The sequence below is a fragment of the Saccopteryx bilineata genome, chromosome 2 (assembly GCF_036850765.1).
Source record: "Saccopteryx bilineata isolate mSacBil1 chromosome 2, mSacBil1_pri_phased_curated, whole genome shotgun sequence".
Classification (NCBI taxonomy): Eukaryota; Metazoa; Chordata; class Mammalia; order Chiroptera; family Emballonuridae; genus Saccopteryx; species Saccopteryx bilineata.
Genome location: NC_089491.1, coordinates 188128129 through 188153052, shown reverse-complemented (window position 1 = coordinate 188153052; position 24924 = coordinate 188128129). Strand labels below are relative to the sequence as shown.

The window sequence follows — 24924 nt, the reverse complement described above, 5'->3', positions numbered from 1 at the left end:
CAGCGCCCGGGCCATCTTTGCTCCAATGGAGCCTTGGCTGCGGGAGGGGAAGAGAGAGACAGAGAGGAAGGCGCGGCGGAGGGGTGGAGAAGCAAATGGGCGCTTCTCCTATGTGCCCTGGCCGGGAATCGAACCCGGGTCCTCCGCACGCTAGGCCGACGCTCTACCGCTGAGCCAACCGGCCAGGGCCTCCTTCAATTTTAAATGATAGCCTTGCTGGATAAAGTAGTCTTGGTTGTAGGTTCTTGTTCTGCATTACTTTGAATATTTTTTGCCATTCCCTTCTGGCCTCAAGTGTTTCTGTTGAGAAGTCAGAAGTCATCCTTATGGGGGCTCCTTTGTAGGTGATAGTCTTTTTTTCTATAGCAGCTTTTAATATTTTCTCTTTATCATTTAGCTTTGGTAATTTAATTATGATGTGTCTTGGTGTTGGTTTCTTTGGGTTTCTCCTTAATGGAGTTCTCTGTGCTTCCTGAACATGTGAAATGTTTTCCTGCCTTAATTGAGGGAAGTTTTCTGCTATAATATGTTTGAACAAAGTCTCTATCCCTTGTTCTTTCTCTTCTTCTTCAGGAACCCCTATAATGAGGATGTTATTTCTCTTCATGTTGTCACAGAGCTCTCTTAGAGTTTCCTCAGACTTTTTGAGTTTCTTTTCTTTTTTCTGCTCTGCTTCCGTGCCTTTATTTATTGTGTCCTCTAACTCACTGATTCGATTCTCTGCTTCATCCATCCTGCTTTTAATTCCTTCCATTGTATTCTTTATTTTAGATATTGTATTTGTCATTTCTGTCTGATTCTTTTTTATTATTTCAATGTCCTTTTTTATATTTGTTATCTCTTTATTTAGGTTTTTGTAATGGCCATCTATGGTGGTTCTAATATCTTTGAGCATCCTAACAATCGTTATTTTAAACTCTGCATCTGGTAATTTGGTTATATCTGATTCACTTAGGTCCTTTTCTGGGGATTTCTCTTGGTTTATTTGTGTTGTATTTCTCTGCCTCTGCATTTTCTCTTCACAAGAGTGGCTGTGATCACGTGCTCGGGTGCAGAAGGGTTGGTGGCCTTGGCCTTTGCCCCGCCCCTGTGTGTGACGTTATGCTCGGTCCTGAGGGCACTGGCAAGCACCTTTGCTCTGCTGTGGGTCTCCACCTGTTTCCGAGCTTTCGCCCTGCCTTTGCAGGATGATCCCACTCAAGGAACAGCTGCTAGCCTTGGCTCTACCACCAGGCAGGGCTGCGTGCCCTAGCTCAGCTTCGTAGTGGAACTCCACCTCTTCTGGGCTTTTGGCTCCACCCTCGTGGGAGGAACAGGCTACCAAGTCAGACCGCAAGCCTGGGTTGCACGGGCGGGGCAGGGTTGTGCTCCTCTGCCCTTGCTCCAGGGCTGGTTTCTACCCTTTCTGGGTTTCCCGCCCTCCTCCCAGAGGCTGGATTACAGGCTGCGGGCAGCTGAGCTTGGCTGCTTTTGCACGCCCCCTTCTCCCTAGCCGGGCAAGATTGAGCTCACACCTGAGCCCAGTGGTGGCAGCCGGCTTCCACCTCTGCCAGCAGAACCGCGCTTTTGTCTCCCACTGCCGCCCGCTCTCCGGTGCGCCCTCAGCCGCGTGGGTGGGGGCGTTGCAGCTGGGACCCTAAGACTCACTACTGTAGACCCGAAAGCTCCCTCCTTCTATGCGACTCTGCTCTGAATGCTGCGGGGGAGCTTGTTTGGCTGCTCTCCTGCTTCCCTTTGCTGGTATTGCTGTTTCCAGGGGAAATATTCACTTCAGCTTTGGGGAGTGACTCGTCCCAGGGGTTAGGGTGGCTATCTCCCAAAATGTTTTTCCCTATGCCTCCTAGATTGCACTCTCTTCCTGTTACTGTGGTTCTCTCCCCTCTCCCTCCGTCTCCAGGAGCCCCGGGTGAGTGTTTGTGAGAGAGATGTTCTGCGTGGTCCCTTTAAGAAGGATCCTGGGTCTGAGAAATCAGACTCTCTCACAAACAGTATCCTGACTTGTTTCCAGCTAAATACTGTCCTTCTGCTTCTTCTAGGCTCTGGGGCTGCAGGCTGGGGCTTTGTTCCTGGGGCTCAGGACCCTTCCCCCTCTGCTAAACTCACTTCCCGCCATGCAAGTCTCTCCCTGCTGCCGTTCACTCCGAGAAGCCGGGCAGCCCTCTCCGCATTTCCGCTTTTCCTACCAGTCTCTGTGTGGCTTCTTCAGCGTTCCTTGGTTGAAGAGTCCTTTTAGTTTAGTCCAAAGTTGGTTTTTCCAGCTGATATTTCATAAAATTAGTTTGTAATCCACATTGGTTCTGGGAGGTAGATGCTTGTACGTCCGCCTACTCCAGCGCCATCTTGTCTCTCTCCCTGATTTCTTTTATCAATGTTTTATAATTTTTCGAGTACAAGTCTTTAATCTCCTTGGTTAGATTTATTCCTAGGTACTTTATTTTTTTGGTTGCAATGGTAAAGGGGATTGATTCCTTGATTTCTCTTTCTGACAGTTCATTATTAGTGTATAAAAATGCCTCTGATTTCTGAGTATTGATTTTATATCCTGCCACCTTGCCAAATTCTTTTATCAGGTCTAGTAGTTTTTTGACTGAGACTTTAGGGTTTTCTATATACAATATCATGTCATCTGCAAATAATGATAGTTTTACTTCTTCTTTTCCAATTTGGATGCCTTTTATTTCTTTTTCTTGTCTGATTGCTGTGGCTAGGACTTCCAGAACTATGTTGAATAAGAGTGGTGAAAGGGGGCACACCTGCCTTGTTCCTGATCTTAAGGGGATTGCTTTTAATTTTTGCCCATTGAGTATGATGTTGGCTGTGGGTTTGTCATAGATGGCCTTTATCATGTTAAGGTATGTTCCCTGTATTCCCACTTTGCTGAGAGTTTTGATCATGAATGGGTGCTAGACTTTATCAAATGCTTTTTCTGCATCTATTGAAATTATCATGTGGTTTTTCTCCTTTCTTTTGTTTATGTGATGAATCACATTGATTGATTTGCAAATATTGTACCAGCCTTGCCTCCCAAGAATAAATCCTACTTGATCATGGTGTATGATTTTTTCCATATATTGCTGGATCCAGTTTGCTAATATTTTGTTGAGGATTTTTGCATTTAAGTTCATCAGGGATATTGGCCTATAATTTTCTTTTTTTGTGTTGTCTTTGCCTGGTTTTGGAATCAGAATTATGCTCGCCTCATAAAAGGAGTTTGGAAGTCTTCCTTCCTCTTGAATTTTTTGAAATAGCTTGAGAAGGATAGGAGTTAGTTCTTCTTTGAATATTTGGTAGAATTCACTTGTGAAGCCATCAGGCCCAGGACTTTTCTTTTTTGGGAGTTTTTTGATAGCTGTTTCAATCTCATTTGTTGTAATTGGTCTGTTTAGGTTTTCTGATTCTTCCAGATTGATTTTTGGAAGATTATATGATTCAAGGAATTTGTCCATTTCATCTAGGTTGTCTAGTTTTTTGGCATACAGTTCTTCATAGTATTTTCTTACAATATTTTGTATTTCTGTTGTGTCAGTTGTTATTTCTCCACTCTCGTTTCTAATTTTATTTATTTGAGTCCTCTCTCTTTTTTTCTTGGTGAGTCTGGTTAAAGGTTCATCGATCTTGTTTACCTTTTCAAAGAACCAGCTCCTGGTTTCATTGATCCTCTGCATTGTTTCTTTAGCTTCTATGTCATTTATTTCTGCTCTGATCTTTATTATTTCCTTCCTTCTACTAGCTCTGGGCTTTACTTGCTGTTCTTTTTCTAGTTCTTTTAGATGCAGGGTTAAGTTGTTTATTTGAGCTTTTTCTAGCTTCTTGAGGTATGCCTGTAATGCTATAAACTTCCCTCTCCGGACTGCTTTTGCTGTGTCCCATAAATTTTGAGTTGATGTAAGCTCATTATCGTTGGTTTCTAGGAATTTTTAAATTTCTTCTTTGATCTCAATGTTAACCCATTCATTGTTTAATAACGTGCTATTTAGTTTCCAAGTGTTTGAATGTTTTTCAATTTTTCTATTGTGGTTGATTTCTAGTTTAATGCCATTGTGATCAGAGAAAGTGCTCGATATGATTTCAATCTTCTTAAATTTGTTGAGCCCGCTTTTGTGCCCTAACATGTGGTCTATTCTAGAGAATGTACCATGAGCGCTTGAAAAGAATGTATATTCTGCTGTTTTAGGGTGAAAGGTTCTGAAGATATCTATTAAATCGAGTTGATCTAATATGTCCTTTAAGTCTGCTGTTTCTTTGTTAATTTTTGTTCTTGAGGATCTGTCTAATGATGTTAATGGGGTATTGAAATCTCCTACTATTATAGTATTGCTGTTGATCTCGCCCTTTAAGTCTATCAAAGTCTGCTTTATATATTTAGGTGCTCCTATATTAGGTGTGTAGATATTTATAATGGTTATATCTTCCTTTTGTATTGCTCCCTTTATCATTATGTAGTGACCTTCTTTATCTCTAACTATGGTCTTTGTTCTAAAGTCCATTTTGTCTGATATAAGTATTGCTACCCCAGCTTTTTTTTCATTTCCATTTGCGTGAAATATTTTTTTCCATCCTTTTATCTTCAGTCTGTGTGCATCTTTTGATTTAAGGTGTGTCTCATGTAGACAGCATATGTATGGGTCCTGTTTTCTTATCCACGCAGCTACCCTATGTCTCTTGATCGGATCATTTAATCCATTATCATTTAAGGTTATTACTGATATATAATTGTTGTTGCCATTTTTTTTCTTTAAAACTGTTTTTCTCTTTTGCTATATTCTTTTTTTTCCTTTGATCTGTTTACAAGAGGTCCCTTAGCATTTCTTGCAGCCTTGGTTTGGTTGCAGTGAAATCCTTGAGTTTTTTTTTTTGTCTGTAAAGCTTTTTATATCTCCTTCAATTTTTTTTTTTTTTTTTTTTTTTTTTTCATTTTTCTGAAGCTGGAAACAGGGAGAGACAGTCAGACAGACTCCCGCATGTGCCCGACCGGGATCCACCCGGCACGCCCACCAGGGGGCGACGCTCTGCCCACCAGGGGGCGATGCTCTGCCCATCCTGGGCGTCGCCATGTTGCGACCCTCCTGGGTGTCGCCATGTTGCGACCAGAGCCACTCTAGCGCCTGGGGCAGAGGCCACAGAGCCATCCCCAGCGCCCGGGCCATCTTTGCTCCAATGGAGCCTTGGCTGCGGGAGGGGAAGAGAGAGTCTGTAAAGCTTTTTATTTCTCCTTCAATTTTAAATGATAGCCTTGCTGGATAAAGTAGTCTTGGTTGTAGGTTCTTGTTCTGCATTACTTTGAATATTTTTTGCCATTCCCTTCTGGCCTCAAGTGTTTCTGTTGAGAAGTCAGAAGTCATCTTTATGGGGGCTCCTTTGTAGGTGATAGTCTTTTTTTCTATAGCAGCTTTTAATATTTTCCCTTTATCATTTAGCTTTGGTAATTTAATTATGATGTGTCTTGGTGTTGGTTTCTTTGGGTTTCTCCTTAATGGAGTTCTCTGTGCTTCCTGAACATGTGAAATGTTTTCCTGCCTTAATTGGGGAAGTTTTCCGCTATAATATGTTTGAACAAAGTCTCTATCCCTTGTTCTTTCTCTTCTTCTTCAGGAACCCCTATGATGTGGATGTTATTTCTCTTCATGTTGTCACAGAGCTTTCATAGAGTTTCCTCAGGCTTTTTGAGTCTCTTTTCTTTTTTCTGCTCTGCTTCCGTGCCTTTATTTATTGTGTCCTCTAACTCACTGATTCGATTCTCTGCTTCATCCATCCTGCTTTTAATTCCTCTCATTGTATTTTTTATTTCACAAAAGAAAACCCTACATCCATCAGCAGTCACTCCACATTCTTCTTCCCTTCAGCCCCTGAAAACCATTAATCTTCTGTCTCTGGGGATTTTCCTGTTGTAGATGTTTCATGTGAATGGAACCATGTCATAGGTAGTCTTTGTGACCGGTTTCTTTCATTTGACATAATGTTTTCAAGATTCATTGATATTGCAACATATGTCAGTATTATACATTATTCTTTTTTATGGTCAAATAATATTCTGTTGTATGGATAAACCATATTTTCTTTATCTATTCGTCACCTTATAGGCATTTCAGTTTTCACTTTTGGGCTATTGTGGATAATGCTACCATGAACATTCATTTACAAATTTTTGTACAAACGTATATTTTTATTTATTTGGGATCTAACCTACAAGTAGAATTACTGGGTCATATGGTAAATTCACATTTAATATTTTGGGGAGCTGCCAAACTTTTTGAAAGTGGCTCCATCATTTTACAATCTCACCCACAAAGTACAGAGTTCCAGTTTCTCTACATCCTTACCAACACTTGTCCTCTTCTTTTTTACCAACACTTATTACTGTTTGTCTTTTTTATTTTGCTATCCTGGTGAGTGTGAAATGGTATCTCATTGAGGTACTTATTTGCATTTTCCTAGTGGTTGATGATGTTGAGCATAGCGACCATTTATATATCTTCTTTGGAGAAATACTTATTAATATCCTTAGTCCATTTTTTCATTGGTTATTTGCCTTTTTATTAATTTGTAAGAGTTATTTATATATTCTGGATATGAGTCCTCTTTTGGGTTTTTTTGTGTGTTTTGGGGTTTGTTTGTTTTTTTTTTTTGTATTTTTCTGAAGTTGGAAACGAGGAGGCAATCAGACAGACTCCCGCATGTTCCCGACTGGGATCCACTCGGCATGCCCACCAGGGGGCGATGCTCTGCCCATCTGGGGCATTGCTCTGTTGCAACCAGAACCATTCTAGTGCCTGAGGCAGAGGCTATGGAGCCATCCTCAGTGCCCGGGCCAACTTTTTGCTCCAATGGATCCTTGGCTGCGGGAGGGGAAGAGAGAGACAGAGAGGAAGGAGAGGGGGAGGGGTGGAGAAGCAGATGGGTGCCTCTCCTGTGTGCCCTGGCCGGGAATCAAACCCGGGACTCCTGCACGCCAGGCCGACGCTCTGCCACTGAGCCAACTGGTCAGGGCCATGAGTCCCTTATTAGATATGATTTTCAAAAAATTTTTTCCATCCTGTGGGTTGTGGTTTGTATTCACCTTTTTGAATAAATTTTGAGGGGTCACATTGGTTAATAAAATGTTATAGGTTTCAGGTGTACAATTCTATAATAACATAATTTAATATCACTATAAATACTGTGAAGAAAGTAAAGTCAGGGTGAAGGCATAAGGAGTGTATGGGGGAGGGGGTAGGTACTCGGGGGTAATCAGGAAGGGCTCGTCTGAAAAGGTGATTTCATTGATGTGAAGAAATAAACCCTGTGAAGAGATGGACAGAAGAATGTTCCAGCCAGAAAAAACTTGAAATCCACAGATCCTGAGACAGCAATGGGTTTGATATGTTTGAGAAACAGCAAGAAGGTACAGCTGAGATGCCAGGAATAAGAAGGAAAACAGACAGAAATAAAGACGGACAGTTAGGCAGGACTCCAGTCATCCTCTGTATGGCTCATTTGCTTAGTGCTATTGAACAGTTTCAATGGAGATAGTGCACGGTCTGATGTACATGTTTAAAAGATTACCCTAGTTGCTCTGTGGAGAATGGATTGTGGGCAGCAAGAGTGGATGCAGGAATCAGCAGATAAATGTGGTAGTTGGAATCTCCCACAACCACATCAGAATTAAAACTAAACTACAGAACAATTACTCAAAACTGCTTGAAATCTAGCTGAATAGAAATCCTATAACTAAGGATATAAAGAAGCCAGATTGAGGCCTTGGCCAGTTGGTTCAATGGGAGAGTGTCAACCGGCATGTGGACATCCCAGGTTCGATTTCTGGTCAAGGCACACAAGAGAGACAACCATCTGTTTCTTCACCCCTCCCCCTTCTCTCTCTTTTTCTCTTTCTCTCTTCCTCTCCTGCAGACATGGCTTGATTGGTTCAAGCACATTGGCCCTGGGTTCTGAGGATGGCTCTGTGAAGCCTCCGCCTCAGGCACTAAAAATAGTTCTGTTGCAAGCATGGCCCAAGATGGCAGAGCACTGACCCCAGACAGGGGTTGCTGGGTGCATCCTGGTCAGGGCACATGCAGGAGTCTGACTCTCTATCTCCCCTCTTCTCACTTGGAAAAGAAGAAAAGAAAAATAAAAGAAGCCACATTGAGACTAGTAGAAGGGGTATTTATGTGGAAAGGCTGCTCCCATAACCACATCCAATGGATAAAAATTCAGAGGGATGTCTCAGCTGTGGAGATCCCCTCTTAGGAGCGAGAGATTCTAGCCCCACATCAGAAACCCCAGCCCAGGGCTCTGGTGCTGGGAAGAGAAGTCTGCATAAATGCTGACTGTGAAAACCAGCAGGGATTGTGGCCGAGAGAGAGGGAGGCTCCTGGAGTCCCAGGCATTTCCCTTAAAGGGCTCCGCACCGGTTTACTCAGACTCACTTGTTCTGAGCTCCAGCGCTGAGGCAGCAGCCTAACAGGTGTGCCAGGGGCATAAGGGGAGAACTTGAACTGTCTGGCTTCAGAACAAAGCTTGAGGGGCACTTTTCTCCCAGACAGAAGTGAGGACAGAGGCCATTGTCCTTTTCTGAGCCCCCTCTCACAGAGCTGGCAGGCAGACCCCATATCTGAGTCTCCACCAACCTGGCTGAAGCTGTAAGCTCTTCCCTGATGATTCCTAGAGACCCCTCCCACCCAACTTGTGGGCCCACCTAATCCCCTTTCAGTGGCTTCTTCTTGCATGCATCAGACTTTCCTAAAAATCTCTCAAACAAGCAGCATCTGGCCCCAAGAGCCCCGTACCACTTGCTAAGCGGACCCTGGCCCAGCACTAGTGGCAGCAGGCTTTTGTTCACAGCTTGGCCTCTCCTGGAAATGTCCAAGCCCAGCATAAGTAGCAGCCATCTGCACATCGCTCTGTAGCTCTTGCCAGGTATCACCAGGAAGGGTGCAGGCAGTGGCTAACTTTGCACCTTCTGGGAGGCCCCAGAGCCAGTGCACTCAGTGGACAGTGTTTTCAGACCATGTGGGAGAACAACACACCACCTTTGCAAGCAGGACACTCAGAGGAAAACTTCAGTGAGCACCACAGCCCCACTAAAGTAAGCCCTGCTTCATAACATCCACTCCTGCACAGCAGCTCCTCTGCTGTAGTCGCAGCCTATCCTCGCAGCCAATCAGCCTGGGGGTCAACTCCTCCTAGAAGTGACATGTCAACAACAATCAAGGCTCAAGCACAACATGACAGTGCCATAGCCCACACAGGGGGTGCACCTGGAAGGCCCAGCTCTGCTGACTGAGGAGGCTGTGCCACTGGACCTTACAGGGTACCTACTGCATAAGGCCACTCTACCAAGTGTGGGAGATGTAGCAACTCTACCTAGTACAGAGAAACAAGCACAGCAAAACAGCTAAAATGAGGACACAAAGAAACATGTCCCAAATAAAAGAATAGAAAAAATATCCAGAAAAAGAACTAAATGAAATGGAAGCAAGCAAATTACCAAATACAGAATTCAAAACAGTTATAAGAATGCTCAAGGAACTCAATTTAGAGAGAACTTCAACAGTACATTAAAAAAAAAGGCATGGAAACCATGAAAACTAACCAGTGAGATACCCATGTGACCTTAAGTCTATTTCTGGGTTTTCTATTCTGTTCTGTGGGTCTGTGATGTACTCAGAGGCCAGTCCCACAATGTTTGTATGTTTTAATGTCGGTTACGTCTAGTCCCCCTTATATATGTTTTCTTTTTTATTATTCTTCTGAATATTCTTGCATGTTTGTCTTTCCAAATAAACTTGAATATGAGTGTATCTAACTCCATGAAACAAAAGCTTGTTGGTATTTTAACAGGATTACATTAAATTAATTCATTAACTAAGTGAGAACTAACATCTTTATAATGTAAAGTGAGATGCTTTCCATTTGTCTAATTTTGTGTCTTTGCAGGTGACTTTAAATTTTCCTCATATAAGTTTTACATATTTTTTGACAAGTTTATTCCTACATATATAATCTTTTCTCTTGTTGGGGTTTGTAAACTGGGGTTTCTCTTCCATATTTCTCTAGTTATTGTTTGTTTGTGAATATGAAGGCTATTGATTTGCTTATTAATTTTAGATCTTGTTACCTTACTAGATTATTGTACTGTTTGAGTCAGTTTTATCATTGACCACTGATTTTCTAGAGCTTTCCAGTTTATACTATCTTATGTAAAAACAGTTTTACTTCTTCTTTACCAAATATTTTGCTGCTAATTAGTGTTTCTTTTCTAATTGCATTGGCCAATACCACTAATATGGTATTGAATAGTAATGAAAATAAAAGGTATTCTTGACTTGTTTCTGATTTGAATGGGAATTCATCTAGTGTTTCCAGATTAAGTATAATAATGATTTTATACTACTTTGTTTTATCATGTTAAGGTGTTTTCTTGTGTTAAGAAAGTGTCCTTCAAATTCTATGTTCTTAAATGTTAATAGGAATGGGTATTGAATCATTGTCAAAGGTTTTTTCAGCATCTATGGAAATGATCTTATTTTATCCCTTTGATTTCTCAGTATTTATTTCCTAATTCTGAAACAACATTAAATTACTAGGATAAACCCTAACTGGTCATAGTGTATTATTTTCTTTATCTGGTATTGGACTGTGTTTGCTAGCATTTTATTTAGTTCTTTGGCATCAGTATTCATGAGTGGCAATGGTCTACAGTTTTATTTCTTTCTTTTTTATTTCTACTCTTTTTGGTGAGCCTTCACTAGGTATCAAATTTAGGTCATAATTTATTTTAAAAATCTAGAAGTTTTTCTTTCATGTTGTATTAGCATTCTGTGCTAGTTTTCTATTTGTTGCTGGAATAAATCACTACAAACTTAGTGGCTTAAAACAACATGATCTTGTTACCTAACAGTTGTGAAAGTCAGAAGTCCACTGTGGGTCTCACTGAGCTAAAATCAAGATATTGGCAGGCTAGGCCCTGGCCGATTGGCTCAGTAGTAGAGCGTCGGCCTGGCGTGCTGGAGTCCTGGGTTCGATTCCCAGCCAGGGCACACAGGAGAAGTGCCCATCTGCTTCTCCACCCCTCCCCCTCTCCTTCCTCTCTGTCTCTCTCTTCCCCTCCCGCAGCCAAGGCTACATTGGAGCAAAGTTGGCCTGGGCGCTGAGGATGGCTCTGTAGCCTCTACCTCAGGCACTAGAATGGCTCTGGTTGTGACAGAGTGACACCCCAGATGGGCAGAGCATCACTCCCTGGTGGGCGTGCTGGGTGGATCCCAGTCGGGTGCATGCGGGAGTCTGTCTGATTGCCTCCCCATTTCCAACTTCAGAGAAATACAAGAAAAAAAAAAAGATATCGGCAGGCTGTGCTCATTTCTGTCGACTTGAAGAGGAAATCCTTTTTTTTTTCTATTCTAGCTTCTACAGGCCCACATTCCCAATTTTATAGCCTCCTTCCATCTTTCAAGCCAGCAATGGTCCAGTTTTTCTTTTCTCACTAGTTTTCCTGTCTTCTAACACTGATGCTCCTGCCTTTCTTTTGCATATTTAAAGCACTGGACCCTCCCAGGTAACCCAGCGCCATCTCCCCCTCTCAAGGTCAGTGGTTGGCAGCCTTAATTCTACCTGCAAACTTCATCCCTCTTTACTATGTGATCTCAAAAAGCCAGAGGTTCTGGGGATTGAGACATAGCCATCTTTCAGGGAAAGGGAGGCAGTACTGTGTTCTGCCCGCCACACTCTTCAATGTCCCAGAGCAGTTTACAGGACAGTGGAGCTATCTGATCTTCAAGGAGCCTGGTACTTTCTCTGGTTGGTTGTTCCTTCATACTTGTCTAAGTATGTTCCTTCATACAGTGTCTAACTCTGGGTTAGACACTGTGCAGAATAGAGAATGGAGCAGGGAACAACCGTCAAAGTCCCAACCAAACTGTGAGTATGTTTTAGTAGAAGAAGATGGACAATAAAGTTATGGTAAGTCCCTTTGGGCAGAAAAGCATCAGGAAAAAGGCCTAGGGACACTGGGGTCGGTGAGGCTGTGTTGTAAATTTACATGGAGTACTTAAGGAATGCTTACAGATGAAATGGCAGTAGTTGGGGAACCAGGCACAGGTATATAGGGAAAGGGTATTCCAGGCATGAGGATGAGTGAAAACAAGCTGCCACATGTGGCAAACACTTGTAGTGTTAGAAGTACAGCAAGGAAGCCAGCCTGGAGGTGTGGTCAGTGATGGAAGAGTACTGGCTCATGAGATCAGAGGGTTCACAGAAGACCAGCTCATGAAGGGCCACTGAAAGGCTTTTGGCTTTCATTCTGAGTAAGAAGAGAAGTCACTGGAAGATAGAGGATAGAGGAGAGACATACTCTGACTTTTGTTTGTGAAACTTGCCCTGGTCTAATTTGTTGAGAATAGACTGGAGGGATGGGCAAAGGTAGACACAGGAACATCACTGGGGAGGCTACTGGCATAACCCACGTGGAATATGATGGCAGCTTAGACCAGGACATTACAGTAAGAAGTGGTCAGATTCTTGATCTATTTTTTAGATGGAGCTGACAGGATTAGCTGCTGGATTGTGTGTAGAATTATAGTTCATTAAACAATCATCAAAGAACTGTGATCACCTTCACTGTAAGAAGTGTAGACTGATTGCAAACATCAGATATAATCATTAGTTGTGGGACACCTCCATCTCCTTCCCTGAAGTGGTAGGGTGTTTGAGAATTCAGGCACATGGTGCAGAGGGACAGCTGTATGGAACTGCTGGTCAGAGGCCACGTGTCAATCTAGAGTCAGCAGTGCTAATAAGCTATACACCCACACAGGTAAACGCCCAGGCTCTGAAGCATCAGTGGGAAAAAGAGAGAAGTGGTAAAATGGTTGTGAGAGTCAGCTTTATTTCACTCTTATAAAGATAATGATGGACAATAGCCCCCTGAAAATCAGATGTTTTTTCAGTGTTCCCAATGAAAAGAAAAATACAGGTGGTTATAGGAGCAATTTCTTCAACTTTGCTGGATGATGTCTATGCATTTCTGTCCATTAGACAGAAATCCTAATGTTAAAGCAACCACTGTGTTGTTGCATGTGTTAAATAAATGTGCTTATTTAACATTGACTGATACTGTGTGCCTAGCACCGTACTAAGCGATAAGAATATAGGTAGATGGTCATTGCTATCATGAAAGACAGACTTTAAACAAACAAGTTACCTGACTAATTAATTGCCACGGTGAGAAATGCCACAGAATAGGCATAGAGGTTTCTGGGAGAACCTTAACCTGGATAAGTGTTAGGGACTGGTCTTACCAGTGGTAAGGTCAGTGACAAGTTACTCCACTTCTGCAGCCTGTCCCCGGAGAGACCGTCGCTTCATCATGGGGTAGTGAGGAGGATTAGGGCGCAGGAAGGGACACTGATATTTGGAAGAGACACCATTTCAGTGTCCTTATCCTTTCTCCCTTTCTTTATAATGGCAGTCAGTGGTTGACTGGAATTCAGTTTATGGCCCCTGTGATCAGCTTTCTCATCTACTCTATGTCAGGATGACAGATGCACCTTGAGTTTTGCCAAGTGCTTCCCATCTCTGTATCTGAGTCTATCTGTCAGCTCTCTAACCTTGCCCAGCCCATTTTATCTAGCTAGGAAAGATCACTGTGAATTTCATAAGTAGCAACCTTCCTACGTGGGTATTACAGAGAAGCAATATTTTTATGGTTCTCTATGGTTCTCTCTCTCTCTCTCTCTTTTTGTAATTTAATTTTATTTTTTTTTATTTTGCTGAAGTGAGAAGCGGGGAGGAAGAGAGACAGACTCCTGCATGTGCCCGACCAAGATCCACCTGGCATGCCCACCAGGGGGCAATGCTCTGCCCATCTGGGGCATTGCTCCGCTGCAACCAGAGCCATTCTAGTGCCTGAGGCAGAAGCCATGGAGCCATCCTCAGTGCCCGGGCCAATTTTGCTCCAATGGAGCCTTGGCTGCAGGAGGGGAAGAGAGAGACAGAGAAGAAGGAGAGGGGGAGGGGTGGAGAAGCAGGTGGGTGCATCTCCTGTGTGCCCTGGCTGGGAATCAAACCCGGGACTTCCACACGCCAGGTCAATGCTGAGCCAACTGGCCAGGCCTATGGTTCTCTTTTGACAAGTATCTAAAAACAGAACCATACCTATGTCATTTGTTTTATTCCCTTAATATTTTAAAATTTGATGATCACATCAAAGGCATTTTAGAACATTTGTTTTCATTATGCGGGTGACTGCAGCCGCTGGTCACTTCAGCCACCGTCTCTTCTAGTTTAGAGATTTCTGCTTTGTATGTTCCCTTTCCAGTCCGTTCCTGCCTTGTTAAAATCTCTAGGTGGAACCTGTTTGGTAAAAGCTAAATGTATTTTCCTAGTGACCCGCTTTGCTAAACTTCATGTTTCAGACGTGTGGAAGAAGGAGGGTGTGCTGGGGGGAGCATGGTAACACGTGGGGGTCTTGACAGTCTGTAAAAGGCTCTGTCATCCTTTTTTCCTGGTTTTCTTTCGAAGTAAATAATGAGACAGAACTACAGTTTTTATCCTGTGGACCTCCTACAGATGGCCCCATGACTCACCTACTACGTGGAACACCAAAGTTACCCTGCCAAGGAGCTACCTTTACTTAGCTAGATTCCTCTTCCACCCCACCCCCATCACCCTAGGGTCTGGTCACTGAAGCCTGTTCTCAAGGCACGTGCTAGTAATGTTGTGAGTGTGAAGGTGAGTGAGGCACAGCAAGGAGGCTGTGAGAATTGGGGGGAAACAGATTTAACAATTATAATTATGGAAAGCAGAATGTCATTGGCAAGAACAAGTATACAGAATGACAGAAAACCACAGAAAAGGAGAACATTCACTCCGAATGGGAGGATCAGGCAAAGGAGATGAAGTGATGCCGACGGGTACAAGGGTCCAGTCTGAGCAGGAGGAGACTTGAGTCTGACACAGTGACTGAGGCTGGGGATGGGTAAGAAATGCCAAGTTGAAGCAAGTCAAAGAAACAGATAATAGAGTTGAACATTTTAATGTTAGCTTATGCACATGGTTTTTACTACGTCAGTTTAAAAGTATTTTGTACAAACAAAAACATTGCAGAGGAAGCTCTTATTCCAAGATCTGAAAATGTGAGGCAATTTCATTATTATGCTCATTTGTTTGTTTATTTAGTGAGAGAGAGACAAAGACAGACAGGAAAGGAGAGAGATGAGAAGCATCAACTTATAGTTGTGTCACTTTAGTCGTTCATTGATTGCTTTTCATGCATGCCTTGACTGGGGGACTCAAGCTGAGCCAGTGACCCCTCAAGTCAGCTACCTTTGAGCTCAAGCCAGTGACCTTGGATCATGTCAATGATTCCATGCTTAAGCCTGAGACCCCGGGGTTCCAAACCTGAGACCTCAGTGTCACAGGTAGACACTCTATCCACTCCTCCTCCACCATTCAGTCTCATTAGTATGTTTGAATTTTCCATTTTCATTTTTATATGCTCAGATTCCTCATTTGGATTATAAACTTACAAATTTACAATTGTGTAGGCATTACAGATTAAAAAAAAAAAAAGACTCAACAATTGTAATGTAATTAGTTAGCACAATGGCCAGGCACATGAGCTTCCAAGTTCACTACCCCACTCAATCATTTCCTAGTTTTGTGTACACCTTATAAGCTATGCAGCCTATGAGCCTCAGTTTTTTTTATTTGAAAAATGGGGTGATAGTAAAGCTTATTTCACACTGTTTTGTGAGAGTTACATTATATACTGCATGCAAGACCGAAGCACAGTGCCTGGCACCTGGGAATGATCAATTGATGTTCATTGTTATTGTTTGAAAACATAAGGCTTTCTCTGAAGAGATACACCTACAGACCTTCATGTAACTTCTAAATGCTCGTTCTTCTTCCAATGCGATAAAATATGCCACGATAAAAACCATCTCAAACTTTGAACAATGTTAGAAACTGGAATGTTCCAGATTTCATCAGCCTCTGAGGTCATACTTCCTCCTGTGCCCAATCACTATGGTCCAAACCTCTTTCTATGTGCCATCTATAAGTTCAGTTTTGTTTTGTTTTGCTTATCAGATATCCAAACACTTTGAGAACTCCTTAGAAGGCACCTTCCCACCTAAGCCTTAGCTTGCTGCCATGGTATAGAATTCAGTCTGTCTCCCTCAAAGTGAGTGTCATTGAGCATTTTCCCACTTCTAAGGGCCCCAGAGAAGGAGCTGTTACTTTCTCACTCCACCCTAAGGCCCCATCCTGAGTTTTTCAGTGACCTCTATCAAAGACGTTTTTTCTTTAGGAAGGATCACTTTCTTCAAGGGACCTCTCACCCCTCCCAGGTGGCCCTCAAAAGACAGCAAACAGTCCTAGACTACAGTATCTAATTTCCATTCTCAACTAAAAGGAACCAAGATTCCTGGAGGGGGAGACTGGTCTTAAATCTCCATTAAGAACTATTCAAGATGAGCCCAGGATATAGTGATATGTCTGAAAGCAAAGGTTGTGTCAAAAGGACACAGGAACCAACAAGAAGGCACTCCCAATGGCCAAAGATAAGAAAAATTGAACATCTAAAAAGAATAATAAATGCAATTGATTAAAACACATTGTGTAAATTAATATAAAAGCATGAGCTCATAATGATATTTTGAAAATGTATGAGAACCACTTCATTGAATACCATTGTCTCACCAAGTCTTGGTTCAGGAAATTGGCACTTAAAAGGAAAGGACTAAGCATTTATTCTGCCTTTCCTGTATAAATTGTATTGCAGGGAACTGACATCACATTGGTTGATAATGAAAAAATTATTTCTTATATAAAAATCCTAGCAAAAGGATGATGGAATCTGAACATCATGTTGTAACTCCCAATGAAATAATTGACACAGGTAATAATCACTAACAAATGAAATCATTAGCTGAAAGGTTGATGGGAACTTTATGATGGAGGAGATGAGGCTATCACATCTGACCCATTTAGAGCTTCTCAAAAATGGAGCACCCAGACATCCTATGCTTCCTGCTGTGAGGCAATATGATGCCCGGAACATTTCATCTAAAGGTAATGTTGCCCAAATAAATTGAGCCTGAGTCTCATCAAACCTCATAAAAAACTATATTTCACATTTAAGGATGTATGAAAAAGTGAAATGACATTACAAGGAAGCAAATAAGCCAATCCAGAGTGTGGGACATTCTCTAAGCCAGCCCACTGAGTTTCTGAATAAGGTAATAGCTCAGGGAAATGGGGGGGGGGAGACAAGGGTGAACATTTAACATCTAATGTTATATGTGGACCTAGTTTGAGCTCTGATTCAAGAAAACCAACTATATGTTAAGAATGCAGATTGGTGCAGCTATAGTGGAAAACAATATGGAGGTTCCTCAAAAAATAAAAAATGGAACTGCCTTATGTGAAGCAATTTAACTTCTGGTTAGATATCTGAGGAAACCCAAAACACTAACAAAAAAATATGTGCACCCCTGTGTTCATTGCAGCTTTAAAATTTTTAATTTATTGATTTTTTTTAGAGAGAAATGAAGAGAGAGAGAGAAACCGATTGTTGCTCCACTTATTCATGCCATCATTGGTTGACTCATATTTTATTTTTTAATCTATTGATTAGAGAAGAAAAGAAGGGGGGGAGAGAGAGAGAGAGAGAGAGAGGCATTCATTTGTTGTTCCATTTAGTTGTGCATTCATTGGTCGCTTTCTGTATGTGCCCTGAGGATTGAAACCGGAACCTCCACATGTCAGGATGATGCTCTAATCACCTGAGCTACCTGGCCAGGGCCACAACATTATGCACAATGGCTAACATATGGAAGCAATGCAAGTGACTGTCAATCAACAAGAGGATATAAAAGTTGTGGTACAGCCTGACCAGGCAGAGGCACGGTGGATAGAGCATTGAACTGAGACTTGGAGGACCCAGGTTCAAAACCTTGAGGTCGCTGGCTTAAGCACAGGCTCACCAGTTTGAGCTCAGGGTCACTGGTTTGAGTGTGGGATCATAGACATGACCCTATGGTCACTGACTTGAGCCCTAGGTCGCTGGCTTGAGCAAGGGATCACTCACTCTCTGCTGAAGCTCCCTCCCCCCCATCAAGGCACATATTTGAAAGCAGTCAATAAACAACTAAGGTGCCATAACAAAGGTTTGATCCTTCTCATCTCTCTCCCTGTGTCTGTCCCTATCTGTCCCTCTCTCTGTCTCTGTCACACACACACACACACACACAAAAGCTGTGGTACATACATATAATGGAGTATTACTCAGCAGTGAAAAAGAATGAAATCTTACTGTTTGCAACAGTATGGATGAGCCTAAAGAGTATTATGCTAAGTGAAATAAGTTAGAGAAAGACAAACCCATATGATTTCACTTATTGTGAAATATAAAGAACAAAATAAACAAAGAAACAAAATTAAAACAGACTCATAGATATAGAGATCAGACTGATGGTTGCCAGAGGGGAGGGAGGTTAGGGTAGTCGTTCAAAAAGCTGAAGGGATTAAGAAGTACAAATTGGTAGTTACCTAATAGTTATGGGGATATAAAGTACAGCCTAGGGAATGTAGTCAATAATACTCTAATAACTATGTATGAAGTATATGATTGTGTAACCACTATGCTGTACACCTGAAATTAATACAAAGTAATATTGAATGTCAGTTGTAATTGAAAAAATATATATGTGTGTTCTAAAAAGGGTAATAAGTTCTTTTTTTAATGTGCTTTCAAACCTTAAAATATAATACAATCCTTGACATCATTTGCTCTACATGCAATTAAATATATTGTTTCAAAGCAGTCTGATTTCTGACAGATATTTATGTGTTGATTTTTTAAGGTAACATTGGTACTTACCAATAGGAAAAATACTTTTAATTAATAACATCTTCATACAAAAAAATGAAAAAGCCAACAGTAAAATAATTTTCTTTGAGAAACCAAGAATACTTTGTTTTGGACTAGGCATTAGGTGCTAAGGAAATATTGTCATTTTGTGCCTTGTACCGATGGCATGGTGGTTATGTAAGCATGTCCATAATTTTCAGCAATGCATACTAAAGTATGCAGGGCTCTGCTTTCAAATATACTGCTTACAGAAATTAGGGGATATTTCATAGCTTCATATTCATTTTAAAATATCCCTTAATTTTTGTGAGCAGTATACTTCAGCAAATTAGAAAAGAAAAGAGACAAGCAAAACTGAACTGGCAAGACCTTGGTAATCGTTGCATCTGAGTGAAATGGGACAGATGAAACACATCTGCCAAAACATCGATATCTGTTGAAGCTAGAAATGTGTACACGAAGGTCCTCTGTATTTCTCCCTCTATTTCTGAGTGTTTTTAAAGTTTCCTTTTTAACATATAAGGAAAACAAACATAGCACAATCCCAGGACATTGGTACATTTCTCAAAATGTTATTTGCAGTGAACTCTTAGCACCATGTGTGCAAAGGGTTCAGCAATATTACCTAGGATGGACTGAGCCAACCCCAGTCCCATGCCCCATAGTCCCCTCTTTGCACAGACAGAGAGGCTGGGTGTCACCTTTCCCTGGGCAACCTCCCAATCTTACCCTAACCCGTGGGCAGCTGCATGAGCAAGCATTCTCATGCATCAACCAAGAATGGGCAATAGTTTTCTAGTACAGTGTAATCTAAATTCTAATTTAGAAAGAAATTATTTCTAAGGTGCAGAAAGACTGCTCTGCTCCATTGTTTACATTTCTGTGGGGCCTCCGCACTGCCACTGGCTCCTTCCACCGTGGGGGCTTTGCTGTATCTTGATGTGGTCTGTTGTTAGGGATTCTCTGCCTCCAAGTGAATGCAAGCCACCACATTTTTTATTTTTAATTGTGATAAAATACACATGACAAAAAAATGATCATTTTAATCTTTCAGGTAGCATTCAGTACATTCATATTCTTGTGCAACCAGTTCCTAGACTTCTTTACATCTTGCAAAACAGGAATTGTCCCCACTAAACTATGGCTCTCTGTTCCTACCTCCCCCCAGCCCCTGGCAACCACATACTACTTTCCGCTTCTGTAAGTTTACTCTAAAGACCTCATATGAGTGGAATCTCACGGTATTTGTCTTTTTGTGACTGGCTTATTTCACTCAGCATAAATGTCCTCAAGGTTCATCCTTGTTGTAGCATGTGCCAAAATTTACATTTTTTTTTGGCTGAATGTAGTCCATTCTATGGAAAGACCACATTCTCTCTATCCATTTTCCACTGTTGGACACTTTAGTTGCTCCCACCTTTTGCCTATTGTGAGTAATGCCACTGTGATATATGTGTACCAAAGCACCGTAACTTGCAATATAACATTTTTATCCCAAGGTTTCAAAAGTCCCAGGAACAGTTCTCAGACCAGGTTCAAGCTCCAGATACTGTGAACTTCAGTTTTCCAAAGAGATCTACACAAACTCATTGCTGAGGAGAACAAGCCTGTGTGAGAAGCAATGATTGCTGCCTGCTCCTTGGTACACTTTGTTTTAAAACAATAAAAATAATATACAGTGTGTTCGTAAAGTCATGGTGCACTTTTGACCGGTCACAGGAAAGCAACAAAAGATGATAGAAATGTGAAATCTGTACTAAATAAAAGCAAAACCCTCCCTGTTTCTGTAGGATGATGTGGCAGCATGTGCGCATGCACAGATGATGACGTAACACCGTGTATACAGCGGAGCAGCCCACGGCCATGCCAGTTGAGATGTGGATGATACAGAGGAAAAGTTCAGTGTGTTCTGTGGCTTGCTAAATTCAAATCCGTGACCAAAGTGCAACGTGAATATCTGAATATCGGCGCGTTTATAACGAAAAGCCACCACATAGGAATAACATTACTCGGTAGGATAAGCAGTTGAAGGAAACCGGCAGTTTGGTGGAGAAATCCCGTTCTGTTAGGCCATCAGTCAGTGACAAGTCTGTAGAGGCTATACGGGATAGCTACCTAAGGAGCCCTAAAAAATCTGTATGTGAGCCCACATCAAACTGCACTGAATAGGTATGAAACTGGGAGGGTTTACCTTTTATTTGGTGCAGATTTCACATTTCTATTGTCTTTTGTTGCTTTCCTGTGACCGGTCAAAAGTGCACCATGACTTTACAGACACACTGTATGCTGGCAAGAGGGTAAAAGTTGGAATTCACTTCCTTACCCCTATCTTTCCAAAAGCTTTATTCTATACACATATAAATGTATACATGAGTATAGTTTTGCTTTGTGTTTTGTAACAGTTTATCATCTCTCTCAACAATGTGTCACCTTTCCATGTAATGGGAAGGTGTTGGATATCTAGAGTATTTTTCATTTCTATGCGATTACAAACGATGCTAAATTGAATATTCTCATACTTACAACTTGCATATTTTTGTATTATTGTAGGATAAAAGTGAAAATAATGGCTCAAAGTGTATGTACATTTAAAATGTTGACAAGGAGAGCCATGTTGCCCTCCTAATGGACTACGCTAATTTACCTGTTAGCTTAAAAGACAGATTTGAGTTTATTTCTTCGAGTTTAGGGCAAACATCCCAGTCTGTTCTTTCTTTCTTTCTTTCCTTTTTTTTTTTTTTTTGTGACAGAGACAGAAAGAGTCAGAGAGGGACTGATAGGGACAGACAGGCAGGAATGGAGAGAGATGAGAAGCATCAATTCTTCATTGTTGCTCCTTTAGTTGTTCATTGATTGCTTTCTCATATATGCCTTGGGGGGGGGGGTGTTACAGCAGAGCTAGTAACCCCTTTGCTCAAGCCAGCAACCTTGGGCTTCAAGCCAAGGACCTTTGGGCTCAAGCCAGCGACCTTCAGGTCATGTCTTTGATCCCATACTCAAGCCAGTGAGTGACCCTGCGCTCAAGCTAGTGAGCCCGCACTCAAGCTGGCAACCTCAGGGTTTCGAACCTGAGTCCTCCACATCCCAGTCTAAAGCTCTATCCACTGCACCACCGCCTGGGCAGGCTCCCAGTTCTTTGATCGTTAAATATCCTTGCCCTCTCTATGTGCAAATCTAAATAGCCTGTGCTACTTCATCAAAATCTTCTTGAAAAATCTCAGATTAGAAAACAGATAATTTTAACAAGTGCTGTCTGCTTATAGTGTTAGGCAAATGTAATGGGGAAAAGGTAATTGTATGTTTTTGCAGGTGATACTGTTCAGGATTCCTCCTTCGAAGTATCAGGAAATACAAAGTTAATCTGTCAAGATTGGCATCTTTTACTTTCAGGGTTACACAAACATACATTTTAAATGCCATGTCTCTTTTGGGGTAGGGGGAAGCCCTTTGCTCCCTACCCCTTCCTGTTTTCATTGTTAAATGTTTGAAAGATTATAATTGTCCAGAAAGATCAAATCCCCAACCACCGGGGCCGCGGACTGGTACAGTCCACAGAAAAAGAATAAATAACTTACATTATTTCCATTTTATTTATATTTAAGTCTGAACGATGTTTTATTTTTAAAAAATGACCAGATTCCCTCTGTTACATCCGTCTAAGACTCACTCTTGACGCTTGTCTCAGTTACGCAATACATTTATCCGTCCCACCCTAAAGGCCGGTCTGTGAAAATATTTTCTGACATTAAACTGGTCCATGCCCCAAAAAGGTTGGGGACCACTGCTCTAAGGCCTTTATGTTGATATGCCCAGGGGGAATGTCTGCCCCAGCCCTGAATTTAATTACTTAGGCAGCTTGAAAGGTTTGTGAGTATTTGCTTAGGCAAACGATTACACAATTATATTTCAAATATAAAGATTTCATAAAATAAGTAAAAATTGCTCATGGCACACAAACATGCAAATGAGCAACTGGTGGTCCCCAGTGGCAACTCTGGGAGGAGGCATTACAGGAGAGCATACATCACGTTTAGAAATGTTTACTTCCCAGGAAAACGTTAAGCCGGCGTCTGAGCAGAGCACAGCCGGTGCCAGCCCTCTCCCAGTCCTCGGCGCGGAGTTCCCGTGGACGCTGGCTCTTCTTTGTGTTCCCTGCGTCCTGTCCCCGCGTGTCCGCTCGGCGCACCGCACACCCGCGGGGCCGGGAGTGGCCGCCCCGCCACACCCCACCTCACCCCAAATGGCAGCCGGCTGGCCCCGCGGGGAGACGGTGATTGGCACAAGCTCAGTTGTTAGGCGACTATCGATCGCCTCACTGAGGATTCCGGTTGCCAAGTGGCCCTCCCTCCGCCTGTCCCCTCCTTTCCCGGCTCCCGCCCTCCCCTCCCCGCAGCAAGATCCCAGCGCCGCCGCTCGGCGCCCCTCCTCCTCCCGCCCCTCTGGCTCTGGGATTCCTTAAGTTATTAGGAGAAATGCGGTAGCTGAGGGGACCACATGGAAGTTGTGACAGCTCCCGGCGGCGCGCCCCTTTCCTTGGAGCCATTACCTCGCACCTCGCCCTAGGAATTACCGCTGACGCGGATGAAGGAGGTCCCGGTGCCAGCCAACCTGCCGGGATGGGCCACTGCTGCTGCAAGCCTTATGTCTGCCTTCAGTGCCTGCACAAGACGGTACCTTGCCTTCCCTCTCTCTCCTTCCCCCTCCTCCTTTGAAAGCGCAGAGAGAAAGCCGGATCCCAGAGCCACCGTTTTCCCTTTCCCCCAGCCTGGGTGTGCGCTTTGTTGGTGAGCGGGAGGCTGCCCTTACTGGTTCCAGAGTGCTGGGCTCACCCTCTGCAGAGCCTTACATAATCCCGTTCCTGCAGTCTCAGATGTAACTGTTGCATTTTTCTGAAACAGCCGGGCTCTGCACGCTGCCAAGAAATCCTTGGAATATTCTCTGTGTTTTAATGTACCTGTGAAACCGAAGATGTTCTAGTGGGGAATTTAGACAAGCTAGACATGTTTTCCTCTGCCAACTACTAACTTTGAAAGTTTACCACTCTTTTTTATAAACAGCATCCAAGCCTTGTCATTTATATTCTTAAGGTCAGAGAAGAAAGCAGCAGGGCAGTTTATTCTCTCTGTGCTCCTTTGCATCACATGGGGTGACTGGCACAGAGGTGGAAAGTAAGAGCCAGAGTCCGCGGCAGTGTGCAAGCGTCCAGCGGCAGGAAATTCACAGCCAGGGACCCCGCGAAATAGTACAAGCGAGACTTGTATGACAGCTCCAAAACAAAGCAGTTCTTTTCTTTTGACATTTGCCTGTCAGCTTTCAGATGGATTAGGATGTGCTTTTAATTTTACTACTGGAAATATGTTGGCCAGAAATCTGGTCTCTGTGATATATTTTATTCTTATACTCATTGGAATTTTTCAGACACATGATATAGGATTTAACAAGGGGTTGAAATCGCCTTTTTTTTTTTTTATCCATGTGGACATCACAGCTATGGAGAGACAGCTCAAGGTCTAGCATGTGACCAAGTAGAGGAAATATGTATATGGCTTAATGTAAAACTCATAAGGGGGCACTTGGGAAGATCTTAGTTATCAGTATGTTTATAAATTGTGACCTAAAGTTGGGTTATGTACCAACTAAGAAAATTAAACTATTGTTGTAAAAGTCACCTAATACTTTTGTTCCAGTAGAAATAACTGTTTCAATGGGTTTGGCTTTTGCTACCATGAGTATGAACACATATTTATGTACACATTTATGTGCTTTTAACAGAAAATAGAAATATAAGATATTTGCATTCAGTTGTTTGCAAACCCAACATTGAAATAATCAAACCCTTTTTCAAAAAGAGTAGTCACAAAAAGGCACTGAAGAAAGCTTTATTACAGTAATTATAATAAAAAGGAAGAGTTTGCTACATGTATATTATGTTCATATTTCTAAACCCTCAAAAAGAAATTTGAAGAAATAGAAACAAAATTTTTAGAAATAGAAACTATAATATTCAGACCTTTTTTGAGAAAGATATATTTTAAGATGAGACTACCCTTTTTAGTTTCAAATAACATTCT

At 42.2% G+C, this 24924-nt stretch overlaps 1 protein-coding gene across 4 annotated transcripts in view; it reads left to right on the top strand.

Annotated features, from left to right (window-relative positions):
- The window catches only part of MTUS2 (microtubule associated scaffold protein 2), an 829118-nt gene that overhangs the window by 699324 nt on the left and 104870 nt on the right, over positions 1-24924 (top strand). The window contains exon 1 of one of the 4 annotated variants that reach the window (XM_066258935.1): positions 23233-23523. The exons of the other annotated variants lie outside the window; for them this stretch is intronic. Coding sequence (XP_066115032.1) covers positions 23470-23523 — 54 coding nt within the window. The 5' untranslated portion in view covers positions 23233-23469. Of the gene's footprint in view, positions 1-23232; positions 23524-24924 lie in introns of those variants that run through there. 4 annotated transcript variants of the gene reach the window in all.